At 39.6% G+C, this 23,909-nt stretch overlaps 1 protein-coding gene and 1 non-coding gene across 2 annotated transcripts; both read left to right on the top strand.

Annotated features, from left to right (window-relative positions):
• The first annotated feature begins 661 nt into the window (after positions 1-661).
• Positions 662-20,047, top strand: Eif4g2 (eukaryotic translation initiation factor 4 gamma 2). Its single transcript, XM_077797257.1, has 24 exons — positions 662-672; positions 8,265-8,932; positions 9,043-9,185; positions 10,516-10,580; positions 10,881-10,946; positions 11,473-11,613; positions 12,235-12,337; positions 12,905-13,036; positions 13,145-13,211; positions 13,382-13,533; positions 13,937-14,047; positions 14,210-14,293; positions 14,381-14,479; positions 14,774-14,915; positions 15,014-15,174; positions 15,508-15,621; positions 16,200-16,325; positions 16,428-16,532; positions 16,626-16,841; positions 16,927-17,185; positions 17,474-17,678; positions 17,823-18,034; positions 18,131-18,252; positions 19,221-20,047. Exons 1-24 carry the CDS (start codon positions 662-664, stop codon positions 19,284-19,286), a joined length of 3,570 nt encoding a protein of 1,189 aa, XP_077653383.1. The 3' UTR covers positions 19,287-20,047.
• LOC113187858 (small nucleolar RNA SNORD97) lies at positions 15,675-15,816 on the top strand. The gene has a single exon (XR_003301467.1). It is a non-coding gene; the product is annotated as a small nucleolar RNA SNORD97 (small nucleolar RNA).
• Positions 20,048-23,909: the final 3,862 nt, after the last annotated feature.

A 23,909-nucleotide genomic window follows, 5' to 3' on the forward strand; every position in this document is an offset into this window, starting at 1 on the left:
ATTGTAGGTGGACACAAAACCTTTGTTTTATTTATCCATTTTTATATGGTACTGAGGATGGAACCCAGTACCTCACCCATGCTAGACATATGCTCTACCACTGAGCTACAACCTCAACCCCTCTTTTTTTAATAAATGAGAATGGATTCAATATTACCCCTATAATAACATTCTCAATAACTTGTATTCATATATGTTTTATTTCTTTGTGGGAAAAAAGGAATACTAGGAATTACACATAACTTAAAGTATATTGTCATCTAAGTTGTTTCAATAATCTTGGTCACCTTTCAGCAGTATTTCTTTTCTAAACTATCTCTAACTTTAGTTTTCCTAAGTGAAATAAATTATGATTACAGTAAACTGGAAGCATCTGTTGTTCTCCTCAACTTAACACTTTCAGTTTACAAGTCTAATATTTGAGTGTGTTGATGAAGTCTATTGACATCACCTCAGTCGTGCTACTATTTATACATTTAAGAATTTAAAACAAATTTTTACTAGGGCTGGTAATATAGCTTATGGTGGAATACTTGGCTAGCATGTGAAAATTTCCAGCACTACAAAAAAAAACCAAAAACAAAAAATTAAATACTATGTTTGACTTATAAAAATATTAGCAGGCAGGGGTATTGTCTATTAATTCTTTTGGTCTAACAACATGCATCATAAGTAAGGGGATCATAGGCCATGGATTGCCTGGTATACTCCTGATTTTTGCCTGCTGTACCAATGTAATTAATAATAACCCCCTTTTTCAATCTCCAAGTATAATTTACTCACTGCTCTTTACCAATGTATACCCAATTTCTAGTATTACACATAGCATGTATTAAGAGCTCAGTATTTGTTAATGAATAAATGATAGTCCATATCCAAAGAGGTAATCCCATTATATTCAGTTCAAAGAATATAGTTCTGCATTAAAATACTATGAGCATTTTGGTGGACTAAATGAGGAATCTCAAGAAAGATATGTTCATGTTCTAATCCCCTGGAACCTTATATGGCAAAAAATATGATTAAGTTAAAAACTTAAAAGAGTTTATCCTGGATTATCTGAGTGCAATCACATGTATCTTTATAAGACAGAGGATACACAACACACACACACACACACACACACACACACACACACACAGAGAAGGCACTGAGAAGACAGAGAGATATGACCACAAGCTAAGGAACAACAGCCAACAGCCACCAGAAATTGGAAAAGACAAGAAATTAATTCTCTTTAGAGCCTCCATTCATAATATGGCTTGCTAACACCCTTTATTTGCGGTTTAGGGCCCCTAAGAATGTGAGAAAATAAATTTATGTTGTTTTCATTCACCCATTTTTTGGCAATTTTTTATGGCAGCCAGAGGAAGCTAATATAAGCTTTTTACACATTGCTTGCAAAAGTAAAAAATAAAAGAATATCCTCATGGTTACTTATGTTGTTGTAGAGGAGAATTTTGTGCACTTGGGAAAGTATGAGATTCTTCCACACATTAACTAAATAAAATTGGAAAAATTACTTAAATTTCAATTTCTTGTATCTGTAAAATGGGAGACCTGATACATCCCTGCTTAGCCCAAAGTGGTTTTATATTGAAACTAAATTGCAAGAATGTATATTTCATACTCAATAAATATTTATTGATGCCTACTATGTAGCAGGATCTATTCTAAGCTTTTTTTTTTTTTTTTTTAGAGAGAGTGAGAGAGGAGAGAGAGAGAATTTTTAACATTTATTTTTTAGTTCTCGGCGGACACATCACATCTTTGTTTGTATGTGGTGCTGAGGATCGAACCCGGGTTGCACGCATGCCAGGCGAGCGCGCTACCGCTGAGCCACATCTCCAGCCCCTATTCTAAGCTTTTAATCTCTTGTTTTCCAATACATTGTCTACCAATGTATTTCTGTGTGTGTGTGCATGCATCTTTTAAAACTTTTAAAATGGACACCAAACGACAGTCATGGTTCCTAATGTCATTGAGCTTACATTCTAATGCAATGAGCAGGCAATACACAATAAAAAAATTCAAAACATTATTTCAGATAATAATAAGGACTTTGAAAAAATTAAATGAGGTAACCTAATAAAGTGCTTGGGAAAGAGCATTTTACACAGTGATCAGGAATGGATTTTCTAAAAAGATGGCTATTCAGCCAGGCATGGTGGCACATGCCTATAATCCCAGCAGCTCACAAGTTCAAAGTCAGCTTCAGCAATGGCTAAGCACTAATCAACTCAGTGAGACCTTGTCTCTAAATAAAATACAAAATAGGTCTGGGAATGTGCCTCAGTGGTCAGGTGCCCCTGAGCTGAATCCCTAGTACCCCTCCCCCAAAATGGCTATTCAAGTTAAAACCAATTTAGTGGTGGGGAAAGCCATCTAAAAAACTGGGATAAGAGGCTGAGCGCGGTGGTGCATGCCTGTAAATCCTATCAGCTTAACAGGCAGAGGCAAGGAGGATCATGAGTTCAAAGCCAGCCTCAGCAATTTAGCAAGGCACTAAGCAACTCAGTGAGACCCTGTCTCTAATAAAATACAAAATAGGGTTAGGGATGTGCCTCAGTGGTCAAATGCCCCTGAGTTCAATCCCAGTACCCCCAACAAAAAAAGAAAAAAAAAACTGGGATAAGAGCTTTTGAGCAGTGGAACTTGAAAAACTAACCATAATTTTTGCATGTTTGAGGAATGAAAGCTTTTCATGAGTTTGAAAAATAGAAAAAGGTCCAGTATGACTAAATTATAGAGATCAAGGGAAACAATGCAAGAGATGAAGTCAGATATTCAAGGGTCAGATCATGTAAGGTCATGTAAGCCATAATAAGGAGTTTTGATTTTATTGTGAATATAATGTATATCCATGATTAGAAGGTTATATGCATGAAACTGGCATTATCTCATTTACAGTCTTAAAAGATGACTAGATTCTGAGAATGTATTAGAAAGCAAAAAATGAAACTGAGGGACCAGCTCAAAGAGACTGTTACAGTAATATAGGCTAGATATAATGGTGGTTAGATTAAGGTGACAGCCATATAGATCAAGCAAAATGGATCAAGTTTAGATATATTTTGGAGACAAAACTTCTGATGGATGGGATATGGAAGATGAAATAGAAAAATTATGACCGATTCAAAGACTTTTGGTCTTAGCAACTGGCAGATGATGAACAATAGGAGAATAACATTTTTTTCTTTTGTACTGGGTATTGAACCTAGGGGCACTTAAACACTGAGCCATATCCTCAGCCGTTTTATATATTTTGCTTAAAGGGTCTTGCTGAGTTGCTTCACTAAGTTGCTCAGGCTGGCTCTGAACTCACAATCCTCCTGCCTCAGCTTTCCAAGCTGCTGGGATTACAGGCATATGTCACTGCACCCAATGGAGAATGACTATTCTGAACATGTTAGATTTGGAATACCTAATAGATATCCAAGAGAAAATTTTAGTGGAAATTTCAGTACATGTGATATACATTTAGAGCTTCCATGATAGGGAAGTGTGGATTAGGGATGAAGATATGAATTTGGAAATAATCATCATAACACTGATATTTAAAATCACAGAATAGATAAATTACTTTTGGGGAAAGTACCCAGAGGAAACAGAAGGTCCAGAATAAATCCTTGGGGTACTTCAATATTTGGACATCAAACAAGGCAGAAAACAGAACAAAGACTGAGCTAAACTGTTGAAAGAGCCAATGAGATAGGAAAAAATCCTAAAGAAAAATGAATCAATAAAATGTCAGCAAGATAATATTCACTTCTGTATGTGTAAATAAATCTATTGGTAATACAGATTTATTTACATATACAGAAGTGAATATTATCTTGTACCACCAGCACTAGAACCTTATAATTTTGGAAGGAAGATGAATATAAGCCTCATAAAAACAATAGCGTATATTGCCCTCTAACTGGTCTTCCTATCTCCAAGTTTGCCTTTAATTTACTTCATACAAGCCACAGGTTAATTTCCCCGCAAAACCAGTACTTGTGTCAATGAAAAGTTATTGGCTTTAAACAAAAATGATCATAGTTCTCATATGTTCAAGAATTTTCTTTGCCTATGTAGTCAATTATCATCTCATTCTGGTGCTAAACAAAGGATGGCCACAGCCTCATCTCCTGTTAAGCCATTTATGAGATCTTATAGCATTTTTTTTCTTGGTTGTCCTATTTATCATTGATTTCACCCATTCCTTCTCTTGTTTGTAACTAGTGTATTTATCTTGTCTTTGTCTAAATTGTGAGCTCCTTGAAAACAGGTTACATCTAAGCTCCTTGCTTAGCCACTAGTATAGTAACTAAATGTATTTATTTTTCTTCCAAATGGGCAAAGACCAACAAATTTTAATCATATAATATTTAACATTGGTGTTAAAATGGAGCAAAGTTTAAGAATCATAAAATTAGATTAGGGTTAACTGTGGGAATGAAGGAGAGATGAAGTAGTCTGAAGCCAGATTAAAAAGGGCCTTTTATACCAAACTAAGGAATTCAGATGCTATTCAGTTAGAGGAGAACTAATGAAAAATTTTTTAAATATTTTCTAGATGTTGATGTACCTTTATTTTTTTATTTATATGTGGTGCTGAGGATTGAACCCAGTGCCTCACACATGCTAGGTGTACCACTAAGCCACAACCTCAGCCCGGAGCTAATGAAATTTTAACACTAATATCTGTGTCAGGAATGAATCAGTAGAAGGAATAAATGAGAGTAGCCTCAAATTGGAAGCAATGGGACATTAGTAGGAATGAATTTTTAGGGGTAGCCATACCAGTCTAACTGGCTCCCCAAAAGAAGATTGGGTGTCTGGGAGTGGTGAAAAATAAGACCAATGAAAGAGGAACAGAATATGAAGGACTTGAAAGCCAAGCAAAAGCATATGACTTGAGATCCCTGGTTTCTAATGCCTGTTTCCCTCCTTGGGAAACACCCCTTTTCTTTTCTGGAATGCAGTTTCCTTTTCCTAAGGTTTTCTTCAACAATAATGTTAATTTTCTATAATGCTCTGACCTGATATAGAGATTCTCAACCCTTGACTGCCCATTAGAAATTCAGCAGATTAGACAAAGGGGAATGAAAAGAAGGGGGGTTGGGAATAGGAAAGATAATAGAATGAATCATACATGAATATATGGCCAGTGAAACTCCACATTATGTACAACCACAAGAATGGGATCCTAATTAGAATAAGTTAGACTGTATGTTTGTACAATATGTCAAAATACACTCTACTGTCATATATACCTAAAAAGAAAAAAAAAGAAAGAAATACATGGAGACCTTTAAATACTATTGATTTCTAGATTCTGGATTTCAGATATTCGTACTTGTCTGAACTTGATTGTCTGACCTTAGATGCAGTCCCCAAGTGATTCCACTGTACAGCCAAGGTTGAGTTCAACAGATGTAGAAAACAGTGAAGCATCAAGATTATTAAACATAGTAATGATATGTTGGTTGGGAATGTTTTAGGGAAGACTAACATGAGTATATAGACTCTAGAGGGGAAAAGACTGGAGCAAGCAAACAAGGATTTTTCAATAATTCAGGAGAAAAACTTCTAAGGCCTGGATAAGCATGCATGCAATAACACTATAGGGAAGAAGATGAGTGAAAGAAACATTTAGAGAAAAGTAATACCAGAACTCAATAGCAGATTGAATATTAAACCTGATCAAAAGGAAAGAGAAAATATAAAGTCAAATTTCTAGCATAATACATTGTAAAACAGCTGGTTACTCATGATTATTGACAATATGGTAACCAACATTAACTACTATGTCAGGGTCTACTCTATGTGCTTTATCTCACTTAATCTTTACAACTCTATAGATACCATCATCATTACCATTTTGCAAATTCAAAAACTGAAGACAAGAGAGCAATTAAAGTTGCCCAACGTTACACAGCAAGTTGTAGAGAAGATATTCCACCTCAGTGGGTCTGACTCCTTTTCCTTAAAATAGGAAGATGATCCGCTACATATTAAATCTGGTGAATTTGAACAAGCAACTAGAAAAAGCAAAGTGGCTATAAAGAAGGCCAGACAACAACATAAATGACTGAATCAAGTTAGATTTGACTATAGAAAATAATCTTTTTCTTCAATGATAGGAATCAAACCCAGGGCCTCCTCACATATGCAAGGCAAATGCTCTACCACTGAGCTACATGCCCAGCTCCAAGAGGAAAACATATACAAGAGGCTCCTATCCTGCTATACTCAAGTGTTGCCCTGTGTGAATATCAGGCCCATTATTGCCACTTCTTAAGACTTTTTCTGAAAAGATGGAAATCTGGGTTCATATATACAATCTCCTAATACTTAAATGTCAATTAACTCAAGTGTCAACACTACTGGGTTGTGAGCGCAGTAGCGCTCATCTGTAATACCAGTGGCTGGTGTGGCTGAAGCAGGAGGATAGTAAATTGAAAGCCAGCCTCAGTAACTCAGAAAGACCCTATCTCTAAACAAAACAATAAAAAGGGATGGGGATGTGACTTACTGGTTCAAACTGGTTTTGTACTGGGTTCAATCCCCAAGTACAAAAACAAAAAACACTAATGTGGCCCAAACTAAATATGGCTGCAGATTTGCCTCTCTGATCAATAGGCTGTTAGAAATTCAGTATTGGATTTAGATTGGAAGATTGGGGCACAGAGGATAGAAATGCTGTAGAAGTAGTATGCACTGGAATAACTACCAGCATATAACATTTGTTAAAACAATGCAAAAATATATGTTAACAAGACAGGACTCTTTCATGGTTTTTTTTAGCCTTATAGAAAGCTGACAAAATAGAAGTGTAAAACTAGCAGTTGGAAGTATGTTTAATTCAGTTTTCTATGAACTAAATTTTTAAATTCCAGACAATGACTTGAATTTTCAGGTATCCAACATGTGATGAAAACATTTGAAATTGTGAAAATATTTTTATCCCCATTGATTGAAAGGTAAATAAAAAATTGTGTTTTATCTGCACTTTTACTTTTTCTTTGCTACTTTGGGTTACTCCTTCCCAGTCCAGTTTCTCACAAACACTCATATTTTAAAAGCCTATAGCAGAGGGATTTACTATTAGCAAACATTAAAGATTAAGTAAAATCGTTTTAATTTTTAATCATTCAGTTTCAAGTTCCTTAATTATTAGAACATTCAGGTTTTAGGGCTAAGTAACTACTCACTTTGATGTCTAGGTTACTATAGTGTTTCTGAAGCCCATTCTCACTATCAGATAAATGTATTCATTATCAGACATGAGGAATGTAAACAAGTTGTGTAAAAACACACATATGAAAGTATTTTTTTGCAACTGCAAAGTCCTACAAAAAAGTATAAACAAATATTATTCTGGTATTATTTTGAAGCTAGAAGTGTCCTGAAATTATAACATGAAACCTCTTGTATTTGAAACAGAATTTGCATCTTTCCCAAAAATGTTTCCTTTTTTTTTTTTAACACACAACTAAGTTTATGAATAAAAATGCATTTTTCTGGTTCTTAAAAATAAAGTGAAATTGATTTAATAGCAATAAATGTAGTAACAATAAGGTGGGGAATTTTTCCTATTCCATAGCAAAAATCTAAAAATGCAGAATTGTGTCAAAAACCTTCAGAACCACACCACTCCCTTCTATTATCAGATTTAATGTTCACGATAGTGCAACTGTTATGAAAACGGTATTCAGGACTAGGTACTTGGAACACCTAGAGCTGTTTTGACATGTCAAACCTAAGTTTGGGTCTTTGAAAATCCTGCCCTCCATTGGACACTAAGTCGTTCAGGATAACACACAGTTTTTCTTTTGATTACATTGTATCAAGAACTGTGCTCAAAATGGAGAAGGGGACATTTCTGTTGTTAAAATATATAGAAACATGACTCCATTTTTGTAAAGCTAAAATGTCGCAAATGGTGGAACACCCTCTCCTTTAATATATTACCTGAGAAATATAAATAGTTCAACCTGCCAGTTTTGAAAAGCCTAACCCTGTGTCTTAACGTGGACTTTATATAAAATGGAAATAAAACTGCTAACAAGAAAAAAACAAAAACCAAGAGTGAGCAATTTAAAACCCTCCAAGCGCCCCGCGCTCTACCAACACTTCTTCAGAACAAGTCTGGCATATTCTGAGCATTCCTCGGTGACTGGTGGCCGGACGTTCCTTTGCGGAAAGCTGTTTCTAACCAGAGGTACCAGGACAATAAGCCCCTTCCTTTCATCTCTTTCTCATTCACTTTGCAGATGGCAGGCCAATAAAGAGCTTAATGTTTTCTTTCCGTACTGGGGCTTTTCGCTTTCGTCTCGTCTCCTCAGCCCTATCCCCGGATCCCCCACCCCTAAGCCTGCGGAAACCGAGGACCTGAAGCGATTCCCCGCGCGGCGCCCCTGGGGCGCCAGGCCTCAACGCTGCAGGCTGGTCCCAGGACGCCTGGCCCACGCTGGGCAATCTCAGATCCCTAGGGGCGCCAGGGAAATCAGTGCTCAGACACGCCACGGACAGGGGTTGGGTAAGGTAGGAAAATCGTGCGTTTTCTTCCCAGGTTGCAGCAGCAAAAACGAGGAGGGAAAAGAATCGTGTACAACTCGAGCTCGGGATCCGGATTCTAGGAACAAAGAGCCTATGCAGGAAGACGAGGCAACCACACCAACGCACTCAAAAGGGCTCTCCAGCTTTTACGCAAGCGGCCCGCAACTCAACAACGCTCGGCTCCCCTTACGCCACTGGCTTGGTCCCAGAGCCTTCGCGAATAAGGCTTTGCGCACTGCGGCGGGGCTGCGCCGCAACCGAGCTTGGCCCTCTGGCTCCTCCCCGCCGGCCTGCGCGGATTGGTGGCAGATGGCAGCCAGGCTGCTGATTGGGTGGCGAAGGAGCCATTCGGGGTGGCTCTGGTGGGTTCGGCTGCCCCAGAGTGATAAGTTCGGCTTCTGACACGCCTCAGCGCCAGCAGCGAGTTGGAGCTCTATGGAGGTGGCGGCTGGTACCGGGTGGTGGCTGCAGCAGGGACTCCTCTGAGCTGAGAGTTTCAAGCCGTCCCCGACTCCTTCCTCCCCCTTCCCTCCCCCTTTTTTGTTTTCCGTTCCCCTTCCCCCTCCCTTCCCCGTCCCCGACGACCGGATCCTGAGGAGGCAGCTGCGGTGGCAGCTGCTGAGTTCTCGGTGAAGGTGAGTGGAGTCGCCGCCGCCGAGCGGAGCGCTCTAAAATGGCCGCCGCCCCGGCCGCTTCTTCTCGAGTGGTACAAAATGGCGGCCGCAGGCGGAACCGGGCGGGGCGACCCTATTTTAGCGTTTCCTCTGCATTCAGGGCACCTGGAAATTCCTGGCCTTTGCTCTCCTTTGCCGTTTCGATGGAGTAGAAGGGAAACTGCAACTTGACTACGCTTCGTGTCGGGTGTTGGCAGGGTGCGCCGACGAGGCCAGGCGGGCCGAGGCACGGTGTGCTTGGGCGGCGGGCAAGCGTGGCGCGGGCGCGCGCCGCGGCTGGAGGGCGATGGGCAGCGGGCAGGGCCCAGCCGTTGGCGCGGGACCAGCGACGCGCAGGAGTCCCGGAGCCCGGCCTCCCGGCGGGGCGAAGTTAAGCGGGGCCTATCGGCCGGCTGCCCTTCGTGGGGGGAGGCAGAGGGTGAGGGCTTGGGCCCCTTTGTCGGCCCGCGGAGGCAATGGCGAGGCGGCTGTCAGTCCCGGGGGATTTATGGGTGGGAGGGGGCCTACCCAGAGGCGGCGGGTGGGCCGGAGGCCGCCTTCCTGCTCCGAGAACAAAGAGCCGGGCGCTGAGCCGGCGGGGGCGGCCTCCGCCGCTGCTCCCGCCGAGGGACCCACGGCCTCGCGGGGCGCCTGTCGGTAGCACTTACCTAACTCCATCCGGGGTGGGAGGAATCCGCTGCTCTATTGTTCCCAGGAAGGGAAAACGGGGCGGAGGTTTTGCTGCCATGTTGTGGCCCTGGTCTTCCGCCTGCCGAGTGCCTGCACGCCTGGGCCGTCGGCGAGTCTTAACACAACATGCCTTCTGCGAGGAGGAGGGACGGGCAGTGAGGAAAGAAGCGGAGCCGCCTTAGGCCTTGTCCAGGCGGTGCGGCTCGCCACCGAGGCAGCACAATTATGAGAGCAGACATTTCCCACCTAGTGTTCTAGGTGTTGATAAGTTATCTTTTAAGTTTTAAAGATAGTAGCATGTGGCTTGGTTTTGAGCAGTTTGAGTTCTTGTGTGTCTCCGAGGGCTGGTCTTGCGTCCTTGAGCAGCCGGCAGTTTCTTTTAAAAAAAAAATTCTGCCCATTTGTTTTTTTGAGTACGTTCTATTTTTAGTGTTATGAGACCTGCAATGCAGTGAAAGTTAAATCAACTGCAGTGCCAGGATCTGAAATAATTTATTGAATGAAGATTTATAGATCTGTATGTTAGCAGTGTCTAATTTTGATGCTCTTTCTCATTCTAGGTTTTTCATTTCTCCCATCCCCTCCCTTCCCCACCCTATCCATTAATATTATTCTTTTGAAGATTCTTCGTTGTCAAGCCGCCAAAGTGGAGAGTGCGATTGCAGAAGGGGGTGCTTCTCGTTTCAGGTATGTGTAGATTTCTTTAGGGGGATGGTTTGGAAAAGTGATCACAAAATAAGAAGTCACTACACTCATTCTGACTTAACATGCTACAATTTTTAAAGTCCTTAAGTTTATTTTTGTTTTTTTTTTTTTAACTGAGTTTTCTCATTAACTACTCAAAGAATAAATGCAATTATTAGTGTTTTCTCAAGGCCCAAGTTCATCTGTGCTGTAATTTCTGAAGTATTTTTTTAAAAAATAACCTTTATTCCTTTAGAATGAGACATGATTGGTATAATGAAGAAAAAAATTTTTTTTAAATAGTGCTTCTTCGGGCGGAGGAGGAAGTAGGGGTGCACCTCAGCACTATCCCAAGACTGCTGGCAACAGGTATGGTAAACATGTAAAAACATCAACTTAATAGTAGCTTAACTCTTGGTCATCCCTTAAATAGATCATCTAATGTGAGTTAGGACTCTGAAACTGCTTATTCTTGGCTTATTTTTAATGATGTTATTTTTTGAAATCAAGTTATTATTCATGCAAGGTGTTTTATATGGAATATGATCACAAGATATTAGTGTTCTCAAGGTGTGGCTCCTGGATCACCTGCATTAACATCATCTGAGAATATATACTGGAAATGAAAATTCTTAGGCACTACCCCAAACCTGCTAAAGCAAAACTGGGAGTGGGCCCAGCAATCTGTTTTATGAAGCCCTGTGAATGATTCTGATATACCATACTATTTGAGAATCAATAATTTCCAGAGTTACTTTGTTGTGGGGCAAGTAGAGAAAGCATAGCATAGGTTTTTCTGTTTGGTAGAGTTTCTGATCAGTGTGACATTTGGTATGTAACTGGCTGCTGTTTCACACTTTCTTGATTTATGAGTCTCCTTTTTGACGTTAATCAGCGAGTTCCTGGGGAAAACCCCAGGGCAAAACGCTCAGAAATGGATTCCTGCACGAAGCACTAGACGAGATGACAACTCCGCAGCAAACAACTCCGCAAATGAAAAAGAACGACATGATGCAATCTTCAGGAAAGTAAGAGGGTAAGTTTTAAAATCTGCTTTCATAAGAAGGAAGAAGTATAGATTAGCTGTATTTATATACTATATATGTTATACTATTTGTAAGGTAATGTTCGTGCCCAGAGAGCATATTTTTTTCTAAATGTTTATTGTTTTAGTTGTAGTTGGACACAATACCTTTATTTATTTATTTATTTTTATGTGGTGCTGAGGATCGAACCCAGGGCCTTGTATGTGCTAGGTGAGCTCTCTACCACTGAGCCACAACCTCAGCCCAAGAATATATTTTAGTGAATGTTAATGTTCACAGTATCCCAAATAGTCTTAAACTGAAGAGAATCACATCAGTATTTGTACTGCTGGTTCTAGTCAGTTGGTTATAGCCATAAGCCTGTTGTCCTGGCATTTCCATCTTGGCTTAGTGTGTAACCCTATTATAGTAGGGAGTATAACTATCACAGCTAATGGTCTCTGTTTAGTCCCTGATAATGAGGCCTTTGTGCTCTTAGTTTTGAAAAGGGTTTGTTGTCAGACAGCTGGGAACCCCAAATTTGACAGATATTATAGTCTAAACAACAGTGACAAGGAAGAACCTTTATTCTGTTTGCTGATATTTCAAATGTGATTCTTTTTTTTCCCCAGCATACTCAATAAGCTTACTCCTGAAAAGTTTGACAAGCTATGCCTTGAGCTCCTCAATGTGGGTGTAGAGTCTAAACTCATCCTTAAAGGGGTCATACTGCTGGTAAGTTTTAAACGTTGGAAACTTGGGAAGACAAAAATATTAACCCTAGATTGGTTTTTTGTTTGTTTTTGCCTTTAATCATATCTTAACCCTGAGGTCTGAGTTAGATGGACATGTGTTTCTGAATGCTGATAGTAATAAAAACAGAACGATTAGCTTTGTCATAAGATTTAAGAGTGAAGTTTAAATTGTTTATATTGTGTTCAAAGGGCTATCAGCAAGCTATTTGTTTTCCTTTTGTAGAAATGAATTGTATGATAGCAAAAGATTTTTAGTGCCTTTTTCCACACACACACACCCCAGTACCACCACCACCCCTTTGAACCTCTGGCCTCTTATGTGCTAGGCAAGTGCTCTACCACTGAGCTACATCCCCAGCCTTCCAGAGTCTTTCCCAACTTGGTGGTAGGGGAAGAGATGAGAATACATGAGGTCTTTTTAACAATAAAAGAAGCAAAGAGAAATAATCTGTCATGAGATTTAAGACTACCCCAAAAAAATGGTCATAAAAGGACTTGTTTGAAAAGCTGCCGGTTGATTTATTTTTATAAATGACTTCCTCTGTAGATTGTGGACAAAGCCCTAGAAGAGCCAAAGTATAGCTCACTGTATGCTCAGCTATGTCTGCGATTGGCAGAAGATGCACCAAACTTTGATGGCCCAGCAGCAGAGGGTCAGCCGGGACAGAAGCAAAGCACAGTATGTGGTGACTTTTATTTGCTTATTTTAAAATTGATTTGAAAAATAAAAAAAAATAAAATTGATTTGAAAGATGTCGTTAATAAAGCCTGTGCCTTTTATTTTCAGACATTCAGACGCCTCCTAATTTCCAAATTACAAGATGAATTTGAAAACCGAACCAGAAATGTTGATGGTAAGAATTTGTTTATATTTGAGGGCTGGGATGTAGCTCAATGTAGAGTGCTTCTTTAGCATAAGCAAGGGCCTGTGTTTGATCCCCTGCACCACACTAAAAAATTATATTTGATACAGTATATTTTCAACCTAATTCTAAGTGTTGGCTTTATTCTTTTCCCCCTTTAGTCTATGATAAGCGTGAAAATCCCCTCCTCCCTGAGGAGGAGGAACAGAGAGCCATTGCTAAGATCAAGATGTTGGGGAACATCAAATTCATTGGAGAACTTGGCAAGCTTGATCTTATTCATGAATCTATCCTTCATAAGTGCATCAAAACAGTAAGTATTACTGGGAATTTACACTTAAATTAAGATAATCAATGAGAGCATCTTTGGGAGGAATTGAGTCAATTACAATTGTTTTGTGCCATCTTAGAAAGTAGATTCAGTGGGGCTGGGGTTCAGCAGTGGAGCACTTGCCTAGCACGTGTGAGGCCCTGGGTTTGATTTTCAGCCCCACTTAAAAAAAGATGTTGTGTCCAGCTACAACTAAAAAACAAGTTAGTGGGTGGTTAGTGAAATATTTAGATGGCCAACAAAACTAAATGCTGTAGAACAATATTTAATATGAAAATATGCCGTGTGTTTTATAAAGTAAATGTTGAAGTGATTGCCCACATCAGAACTGCTTGTTAGAATAACTAAAATTTTGTCGACATGTGGCCTTTCATTCTTTTGGTAGCTTTTGGAAAAGAAGAAGAGAGTCCAACTCAAAGATATGGGAGAGGATTTGGAGTGCCTCTGTCAGATAATGAGGACAGTGGGACCTAGATTAGACCATGAACGAGCTAAGGTGTGTATGTTGCTGATGAAAGCAGTATATGTACTTTATTTTTTGACATTAAAGGGGGTTGCCATGGTCATTTACCTTGGTGATAGTTTAGGAGTCTTAAAAGCCTAAGACAGTACACATTTATTTTAGTTCTTTCAATTATGTATTTTTCTCTTTTATCAGTCCTTAATGGATCAATACTTTGCCCGAATGTGCTCCTTGATGTTAAGTAAGGAATTGCCAGCAAGGATTCGTTTCCTGCTGCAGGTAAAACTGGTTTGTTTGAATACGCTGTTAAAGCTGAGTTTTTCTGTTCAGGAATATAAAAATGAAATTTACACTTTTAAATTATAGGATACCGTAGAGTTGCGAGAACACCATTGGGTTCCTCGCAAGGCTTTTCTTGACAATGGACCAAAGACGATCAATCAAATCCGTCAAGATGCAGTAAAAGTAAGATGATATGTGTGTATTTAACCAAGTAGACTTGAAGTATTTTTATAGTAGCGTCAAGATGCAGTAAAAGTAAGATGATATGTGTGTATTTAACCAAGTAGACTTGAAGTATTTTTATAGTAGCACAGGGACACAAACCCTCCCCATCTTATTTGAGATTGTCAGTGGGAAGTTCTTACAGAAACATAGCAGTCTAACATTTTATAGGTTTTTGTTTTCCCCAATATTAATTTTAGTTTTCAGTAAAATAGTGTTCAAAAATGAAAGTACTTATTCACCTCATTTTCAAAGGATCTAGGAGTGTTTATCCCTGCTCCTATGGCTCAAGGGATGAGAAATGACTTCTTTCTGGAGGCACCGTTCATGCCACCCAGGATGAAAATGGATAGGGACCCACTTGGAGGACTTGCTGATATGTTTGGACAAATGCCAGGTAATTTTTGAACAGAACAGAAGTTTGGTTAAACTAAAAAATTAGTCTAAATTTTTTAATAGTAGAGTTTTAAGAGTTGCTCATGTATGTATTTTAAGGTAGTGGAATTGGTACCGGTCCAGGAGTTATCCAGGATAGATTTTCACCCACCATGGGACGTCATCGTTCAAATCAACTCTTCAATGGCCATGGGGGACACATCATGCCTCCCACACAATCACAGTTTGGAGAGATGGGAGGCAAGTTTATGAAAAGCCAGGTAAGAAGGCATTAGGAACAAGTGTTAATATTGCAATGTCAATTTATTTTGCTTCTTTATATAAAGATACAGCTATTTTAGGTGTCCTTTCTAAACTAAATTTACATCCTTGGCAGATATTTCAAATTGAGTGAAATACTTATTAAGATTAGTAAAGTCACATTAACTTTAATAGTTAGGCTAGATTTTTATTCTTCCCTGTTTCATCTTTTACTTTCTCTGGGCAAATTCAATTAAGCTTTCCCTATGGCTTGGCTCATCCCTTGGTACTTGATTACCATAATTTGTGGACCCCCTTTTTATCTAGACTTTCTTTCTCCCTTTCTGAAATAGGGGCTAAGCCAGCTCTACCATAACCAGAGTCAGGGACTCTTATCCCAGCTGCAAGGACAGTCGAAGGATATGCCACCTCGGTTTTCTAAGAAAGGACAGCTTAATGCAGATGAGGTACATTTGCCTATGTTACTTATATATGGTAGTTTGTCGATTCAGAAAATCTATTGCCCGATGATTATAAAAAGACGCGTTATTAAGAGGACTTATGCTGGAGTTCTTTTCTTTTTTCTCTCTTTTTCTGTCTTTCTTTTTCTTTCTTTGAATGTCCAGCGTCCTATGAGCGAAGATTATGAGATATGAGGGCAAGACTTTATTAGTTAGGGTGAGGAAAATGGTTGTCAGTATGTTGTTCCTGGTTTCCTTGTAAGCAGAGTGTTTTAGCAAGATGTTTTCTGAACTTCATTTAATTTGCTGGGTTTTTATTTTAATAATGCTAATCCTAGAAGAATTCCAATGGAAATGTAAGGTTTATGACAATATCTTATTCTTCCGTGGATCAGGTCTTCAATTTTCTTGCCAGGAATTAAATGTATTACATAACTTTTTTTAGTTTGTTTTTAAGAAACATTTCTGCCCTAGATTATATCATGTCTATAGAATTAATTTTAGGATATTAGAGTGTTACATTTAACGTTAGCCAACTATATATATTAACTTGGATGTCTGGTATGGTTTGTTTTTAATTCCAGATAAGCTTGAGGCCTGCTCAGTCGTTCTTAATGAATAAAAATCAAGTGCCAAAGCTTCAGCCCCAGATAACCATGATTCCTCCTAGTGCACAACCACCACGCACTCAAACACCACCTCTGGGACAGGTATAGGCCCCATAGTATGACATCATTCTTCCTTTTTAACTTCATGTTTTCTTCCACTAATGTCACATGTTCCTTTTATCTGTCATGTTGCTTATCTTTTAGACACCTCAGCTTGGTCTCAAAACTAATCCACCACTTATCCAGGAAAAGCCTGCCAAGACTAGCAAAAAGCCACCACCGTCAAAGGAAGAACTACTTAAACTAACTGTAAGCATCCAGTGGTTCTATAAATAATCTTTAGTTCTTGGGGTATATTTGGAATAGAGAAAACAAACAGTAATTGGATTGTATTCTTTTTAGGAAACTGTTGTAACAGAGTATTTGAACAGTGGAAATGCAAATGAGGCTGTTAATGGTGTGAGAGAAATGAGAGCTCCTAAACACTTTCTTCCTGAGATGTTAAGCAAAGTAATAATCCTGTCACTGGATAGAAGTGATGAAGATAAAGAAAAAGCAAGTTCTTTGATCAGTTTACTCAAACAGGAAGGGATAGCCACAAGTGACAACTTCATGCAGGTAGAATACTTTTCCTGATTGTGCAATAAAAACTCTCCACTCATTGAAAACTGTAACAAACTGACTGTTGTGTGTTCCTTCTAAGGCTTTCCTGAACGTATTGGACCAGTGCCCCAAACTGGAGGTTGACATCCCCTTGGTGAAATCATATTTAGCACAGTTTGCAGCTCGTGCCATCATTTCAGAGCTGGTGAGCATTTCAGAACTAGCTCAACCACTGGAGAGTGGCACCCATTTCCCACTCTTCTTACTTTGTCTTCAGCAATTAGCTAAATTACAAGATCGAGAATGGTTAACAGAACTTTTTCAACAAAGCAAGGTCAATATGCAGAAAATGCTCCCAGGTAAGAGAATGCTGGTTTGTTAACACTAAACCTAGAGGTTCTTGGTAACTTGAGTGGATTTATGTGGATCAGACAACTTTACCTTTCTAAGTAATAATAAACATTGCCCTGGATACATCTTAAGATCTTATTTTAAAGGGGGATTATCATATCTTTTTACTTGATCCATGTATTAAAAGTTCATTTTGCGGTTGTGGGGTTGTAGCTCAGTGGTAGAGCACTTTCTAAACAGGCCAGTTGGATAAAGCGAACTGCTGCTCAATGATGCAAATGATTTTATCTCTTCAGAAATTGATCAGAATAAGGACCGCATGTTGGAGATTTTGGAAGGAAAGGGACTGAGTTTCTTATTTCCACTTCTCAAATTGGAGAAGGAACTTTTGAAGCAAATAAAATTGGATCCATCCCCTCAAACCATATATAAATGGATTAAAGATAACATCTCTCCCAAACTTCATGTAGATAAAGGATTTGTGAACATCTTAATGACTAGGTAAGATGAGTGGCCTTCTATAAACAGTAAAATCCATGTTTTATTTGCTAGAGAATAAGTCTGCAAGGCAGGGAGCTAAAAGTTGTCTGTTTCTTGAGCCAGATAACTCATTTTGTGGTTCTAAAAAGGCTTCTTTTTGTCCAGCTTCTTACAGTACATTTCTAGTGAAGTAAGCCCACCTAGCGACGAAACAGATTCTTCCTCTGCTCCTTCCAAAGAACAGTTAGAGCAGGAAAAACAACTGCTTCTTTCTTTCAAGCCAGTGATGCAGAAATTCCTTCATGATCATGTGGATCTACAGGTCAGTGCCCTGTATGCTCTGCAGGTGCACTGCTACAACAGCAATTTCCCAAAAGGTGAGATGACAGGTGTTAAAGGAATTAGGAGTTCAGGGGTAGTGCATGATGAGATAGCCCACTAAGTGGAGATTTTGGTTTTGTTTTTTTTTTTAGGCATGTTACTCCGCTTCTTTGTTCACTTCTATGACATGGAAATTATTGAAGAAGAAGCTTTCCTGGCTTGGAAAGAAGATATAACCCAAGAGTTTCCAGGAAAAGGCAAGGCTTTGTTCCAGGTAAATTTTTTAATTTGGTTTGGGGTTTCTTTTTTTTTTTTTTTTTAATATTTATTTATTTAGTTCTCGGCAGACACAACATGGTTGTTTGTATGTGGTGCTGAGGATCGAACCCAGGCCGCACGCATGCCAGGCGAGCGCGCTACCGCTTGAGCCACATCCCCAGCCCTGGTTTGGGGTTTCTTGGTTTTTGTTTTTCCAGTTTCGTTGGTAGTATTTCAATGAGTAGTGTGCTAGCGCGCATGCGCTCGCTCCCTCCCTCTCACTCTTGTAGCCTCACAAAATACCTGTATTTTATTTGTTTATGTGATGCCAAGAATTGAACCCAGTGCCTCACATGTGCAAGGCAAATGCTCTACCAGCTGAGTTACAACCCCAGCCCCTAGTAGTTCTTTTTTAAACTAAAATACAGGCAAAAGATAGTCCTGAAAGTTTCTTAATCCATACATATCATTTTGTACTGTTCAAAGCTATTAAAAGTGGGCAGTTAGCGGCATGAAGTAAAGCTAGGAGGTGAAATTATGCTTAAATCCTAGTGGTTTATAAGATGTTGAATTAGAGGTGATTGACAAAACTTTTTGGTATTAAAAATACTTAAAAATTTTTGGTGATTGGAAGTTTATTTTTTTATTTATTCTGTAAGTAAAGAATTTAGTATAAAGGTTCTGGTTTAGTAGTTTTCCAAGGGACCAGGCTTTGGGAAACTTGTACAGCGTCTTACCTTACTCCTAATAAGGGTTACAGAGTAGCCTCACAGGGATCATCTTGACTAAAAAGATTTCCTGAAATGTAAGTGGACAAATGTCATACTAACCTTGAATTAAAACTTAAGGCTGATTTACACAGTACATTTGCAACTGTTTACAGTAATCAAAATGTGGTTTAAGACTTTTGCCCTTGGGTAAATGTTTGGTTTTGGTTATGTCTTGAACCTGCTGTTGAATAATAATTACAAATCTAATTTACAGGTGAATCAGTGGCTAACCTGGCTAGAAACTGCTGAAGAAGAGGAATCGGAGGAAGAAGCTGACTAAAGAACCAGCCAAAGCCTTAAATTGTGCAAAACATACTGTTGCTATGATGTAACTGCATTTGACCTAACCACTGCGAAATTCATTCCGCTGTAATGTTTTCACGATATTTAAAGCAGAAGCACGTCAGTTAGGATTTCCTTCTGCATAAGGTTTTTTTGTAGTGTAATGTCTTAATCATAGTCCACCATCAAATATTTTAGGAGTATCTTTAATGTTTAGATAGTATATTAGCAGCATGCAATAATTACATCATAAGTTCTCAAGCAGAGGCAGTCTATTGCAAGGACCTTCTTTGCTGCCAATTATCATAGGCTGTTTTAAGTTAGAAAACTGAATAGCAACACTGAATACTGTAGAAATGCACTTTGCTCAGTAATACTTGAGTTGTTGCAATATTTGATTATCCATTTGGTTGTTACAGAAAAATTCTTAACTGTAATTGATGGTTGTTGCCGTAATAGTATATTGCCTGTATTTCTACCTCTAGTAATGGGCTTTATGTGCTAGATTTTAATATCCTTGAGCCTGGGCAAGTGCACAAGTCTTTTTAAAAGAAACATGGTTTACTTGCACAAAACTGATCAGTTTTGAGAGATCGTTAATGCCCTTGAAGTGGTTTTTGTGGGTGTGAAACAAATGGTGAGAATTTGAATTGGTCCCTCTTATTATAGTATTGAAATTAAGTCTACTTAATTTATCAAGTCATGTTCATGCCCTGATTTTATATACTTGTATCTATCAATAAACATTGTGATACTTGATGTACTTTTATGTGACTTTCAGTAGCACCTGCAGCTTTGTGGGGAATTGTTAGCTTTTGAGGGTTAGAAGATGCATCTCAGTTTGAAGATTTAGGAACTTTTAAACTATTTTTTCATGATAGGACACAAAATGAGTAATTTCTCAGGTCAGTTTATTAGAATTATATTTATATAGAACTATCAACAGTTTCTGTAATCAAAGACCATAAGTCTCATGAATTTAGAAGAATGTTGCTATCTGTGCATAGCAACCAAAACTGGTATCTTCTCATCAGGCTGAAGTAGGTTGATAATCTGTTCTCAGGAAGATTTCACATCCCCTCTTGAAAAATCCATTGTCCCAGTAAAATTATCTGGCATCTTTATTCAACTAAATGTTCATCATGGGGGTTAAGATGTATTTTTCAGAAACTCCTTAATGATTTACCCATGCTCCCAAGCCTTGGAAGATTTTTCACAATCCTGGGCCTAATGTTAAAACTTGGGCAGGAACACTACTGCCACCTGAGAATAACAACCTGGTCTTGGTTTACAGAAACCTTCAAGGCAGGCAGTAGTACATCATGCTAATGGGCACTGTTGAAAGAGGCCCCACCTACTAGAAAGGGGTGATAAGTAAAGCCAATATTTTTGTGTTCCATTGAGATCGGAAAGGCTAACCTTTTGTGGGGATGGTCATCACTAAAATTCTAACAATTTATAGCTTTTGGTAGCTATCACAGCAAAAGTGGTAGGTGAACAACCTACTTTAGATTTCAGGAGACTTGAAGGGTATTCAGATAAAATTGTTATTCTTAGCCATCTGCTCAGTGCTACATGCCAAGGCTGAAAATTGATTTAACTCAGCAAAGGTAGCATGTGGTTAGGGGGCATGGGTTGGCCATTGGGTTCATTTTATAGCCATAATTAATCCTATTTGGCCAGGGACTAGCATATACAGAGACTTAGAAATCTTATTCCAAATTTCTGATGTTGTATTCACCTCCTTTTCTCCCAATCTCAAACCTCAATACCCTTTGTACCTCTACTCTCAAGGTCACCAGTAACTCAAATGTTCTGCAGTAGATTTTTGATCACCCACTCATTCCCACCACTACATCCCTTTTATAGCATAAATGCCCCACTATTGAAAACTGTGACAGCCTCTAACAAGGCTCAGGAGTTTACCAAATTCTTGATTGGGAAGAAAAAAAAAAAGGACAACTAAGTAGAAAGTAAGTTTACTGGAACCCAAGTAACCAAAAGGGAGCCTAGAGAACCAGGCTTAAATATGAATAGCAACTGAGGGAAGGAAGTTAGGCAGCCCAAGCCACAGAAATTGGGGCAGATTTTTAACTACCCATTAGTCCTTGCAGCTTCCCTTACAAGTATCTTAAAAGAATTCTCCTGGAGACAGAAGCCCCAGTGTCAGAATCCCAGGCAGAAGCTCACAGCTGCTAGTGGACTGAGTGTCGTGCCTCCACCTTTCACTACCTTGGCTTCCTGTAGCAGAGCCAGAATATGGCTTTTGGGGTCTCTGTTAAATAGGTGTTGACTTCCTCCAAGGCTTACAGTGTGGGAGAAAAACTTTGGAAGAAATTTGGGTGGATTAGAAAGAATGCCCATTCTCAGGCCCCTCTGTACTCCACTGCCTGATACCCCTGCTCTCACCTTTCTCCTGTCTCCGGAGAGGACCATCTCCTTTCCACTGTCCACCAGAAGAGCATTTTCCATCCACAGTTTTGAATGAGAGGACACAACTTGAAAATCTGTGGGAGGGGGCAGCAGGGGCCAGCTGTGAATCTCCGCTGTCCAATGAGGACAGGAGACCAGGATTTACAAATGTCCCCACTCACCTCACTGGCTTTATTCCAAGGAAAAGCAACCAAAGAGATGCCCAAGCATGGAGTGGATTGGTAGAAACAGAATACAGAGCTACATGGGCTACCTAGACCAAGACCCTGTCCTCCCCACCCCACATCTGGTTTAGGAGGATAGGCAGGAGCTCCATGACCCCTGAAGAGACCTGACTCCTGCGCCCTCTGCTTTGTAGCCTTGCAGGTGAGAGACCATGTGGTAGGTGAGATTCAAGGTTCTCCGTCCTATACATCCCAAAGGAAAGCAAGACCCAGACCTAGCGAACACAGTCGCCAAGAAAGGGGAGTGAGAATTTTGCTCTCAGCTTGGTTCCCCGTCAACTATGGAAGATGCCTGATGTGCCTGATGAGCAGTGAATCCTTAAAGGAGAATAAACTATTGTTTGAAGCCACCTAGTTTGGCACTCTGCAAAACTGCAGCCTTGGGGTATCAGTCGCCTGCCCCCACAGACTCACCTCCACGAGGGCACTATGGCCTCCAGCTGTTCCCCTCCCTCTCCCCTCAGACCTCTGGAGTTGTTTCACAGCTCAACTGAGTACAGAGGTGAAGGGAGAACTTTCACAAACTAGTGGAGGAAAGAAGAAAGGAATGTGGCAGTGATTAGAACTCTGTTGAGAATTCTTTGAAGAAACTTACTGCACTAGTAATCCACCTTGACAATGAAAAACTAGAAAATAAAGATAAACCAGAAGAAAAGATAAATTAACATTGTCCATAATTTGCGATGGAGTGACTTTTGTTAGTATCAGAGGAAGTTCCAGATTTTATGGGATTGGAGGGCTCTTTCTCTTTCTGTTACTAGAAATTAAATCAAGGAGTACTCTGCCACTGAGTTACGTCCTCAGGTGTTGAGGGCTACGAATCAAGTCAAGATGGCGCCTGGCATTTTGCCAGGAGGAGTTGTTTGTGAGGCAACGCCACTGAGCCATTAAGATGGTGGAGATTCCTTATCGGCTGATTGCTGTATCTGGATGATGCTAATTGAGTTAAGCTGTGTGTAATCAGTTAGGTATATATACCGCAGTTGTTCCATAATAAAGCAGTTCCCGTTTCAACCTTCAAGTTGCTTGTCACCTCCCAGTTATTTTGCCCAGCCGGACTGTGGCACTCAGGCCCTTTTATTTTTTAATTTTGAGATGGGTCTCACTAAGATACTGAGACTGGTCTTGAACTTGAGATCCTCCTGCCTCCACCTTCCAAGGCAGGGGGACTATAGTCATGTGCCACCATGCCCAATTTGAAGGGTTCTATCTAAGAAATTGAATCCAGAATTATATATACAAGATGAAGTATTGGGTCTTGGAAGAAGCCCAAGCAACTGCGGAACCCTGATGCATAAACTTTATAACTTTACAGAAAATACACTCGTGTGTGGAAAAAAAAATCCACAAGTCATAAAGGAAAATGTGCCTTTTAATGTTTGATTCGAAATGCTACAAAGGACAATCTAAGAAAAATATTTGCTATACACAAATTATAGGCTTGGCCAAAAAAAGCTCTTTAAAAAAAAATGCCCCCCTATTCCTACACACACAAAGTGAATTTTAGGGCTGGGGCTGGCTGTCACTCAGTTGTAGAGCACTTGCTTAGCATCCAAGAGGACCTGGTTCCATCACCAGCACTGGAAAAAAAAAAAAAAATCAGTGGGGAAAATGTTTCGAACCCTGACTATATTAAGATGTTGAAAACTCGGTCGTTGTCCCCAGTACCAATCCAATAACAAGGACACGGTTTTGAGAAAAAGGGAAAGGACAGTTTATTGCTTTGATAGCAAAGGAGAAACACAGGGGACTCCTGTCCCAAAGGCTGTGATTCTGCCCATCCGCAGAAAATAGGGCCTTTCATAGAGGTGATTCAGAGAAAATGAGATTAGGGAGGAAAGATCAGGAAGGAGAAGATGAGGGAAAAGAAGATCAGGGAGACGTTTAGGGAAAAGAAAAAAAAATGTAAGTTTCAAAGCCACAAGGGATATAGTCAAAGCATCAAGTGAACCCCTGTTACAATT

Source organism: Urocitellus parryii, chromosome 4 (assembly GCF_045843805.1).
Source record: "Urocitellus parryii isolate mUroPar1 chromosome 4, mUroPar1.hap1, whole genome shotgun sequence".
In the NCBI taxonomy this organism is placed as follows: domain Eukaryota; kingdom Metazoa; phylum Chordata; class Mammalia; order Rodentia; family Sciuridae; genus Urocitellus; species Urocitellus parryii.

What these genes read in the sequence shown, in the direction of transcription:
- Eif4g2 (XM_077797257.1), top strand. An exon ending in TTAAAGGGGTCATACTGCTG is followed by an intron (nt 12,338 to 12,904) that starts GTAAGTTTTAAA and finishes CTTCCTCTGTAG; the next exon opens with ATTGTGGACAAAGCCCTAGA. An exon ending in CAAGTGACAACTTCATGCAG is followed by an intron (nt 16,842 to 16,926) that starts GTAGAATACTTT and finishes GTTCCTTCTAAG; the next exon opens with GCTTTCCTGAACGTATTGGA.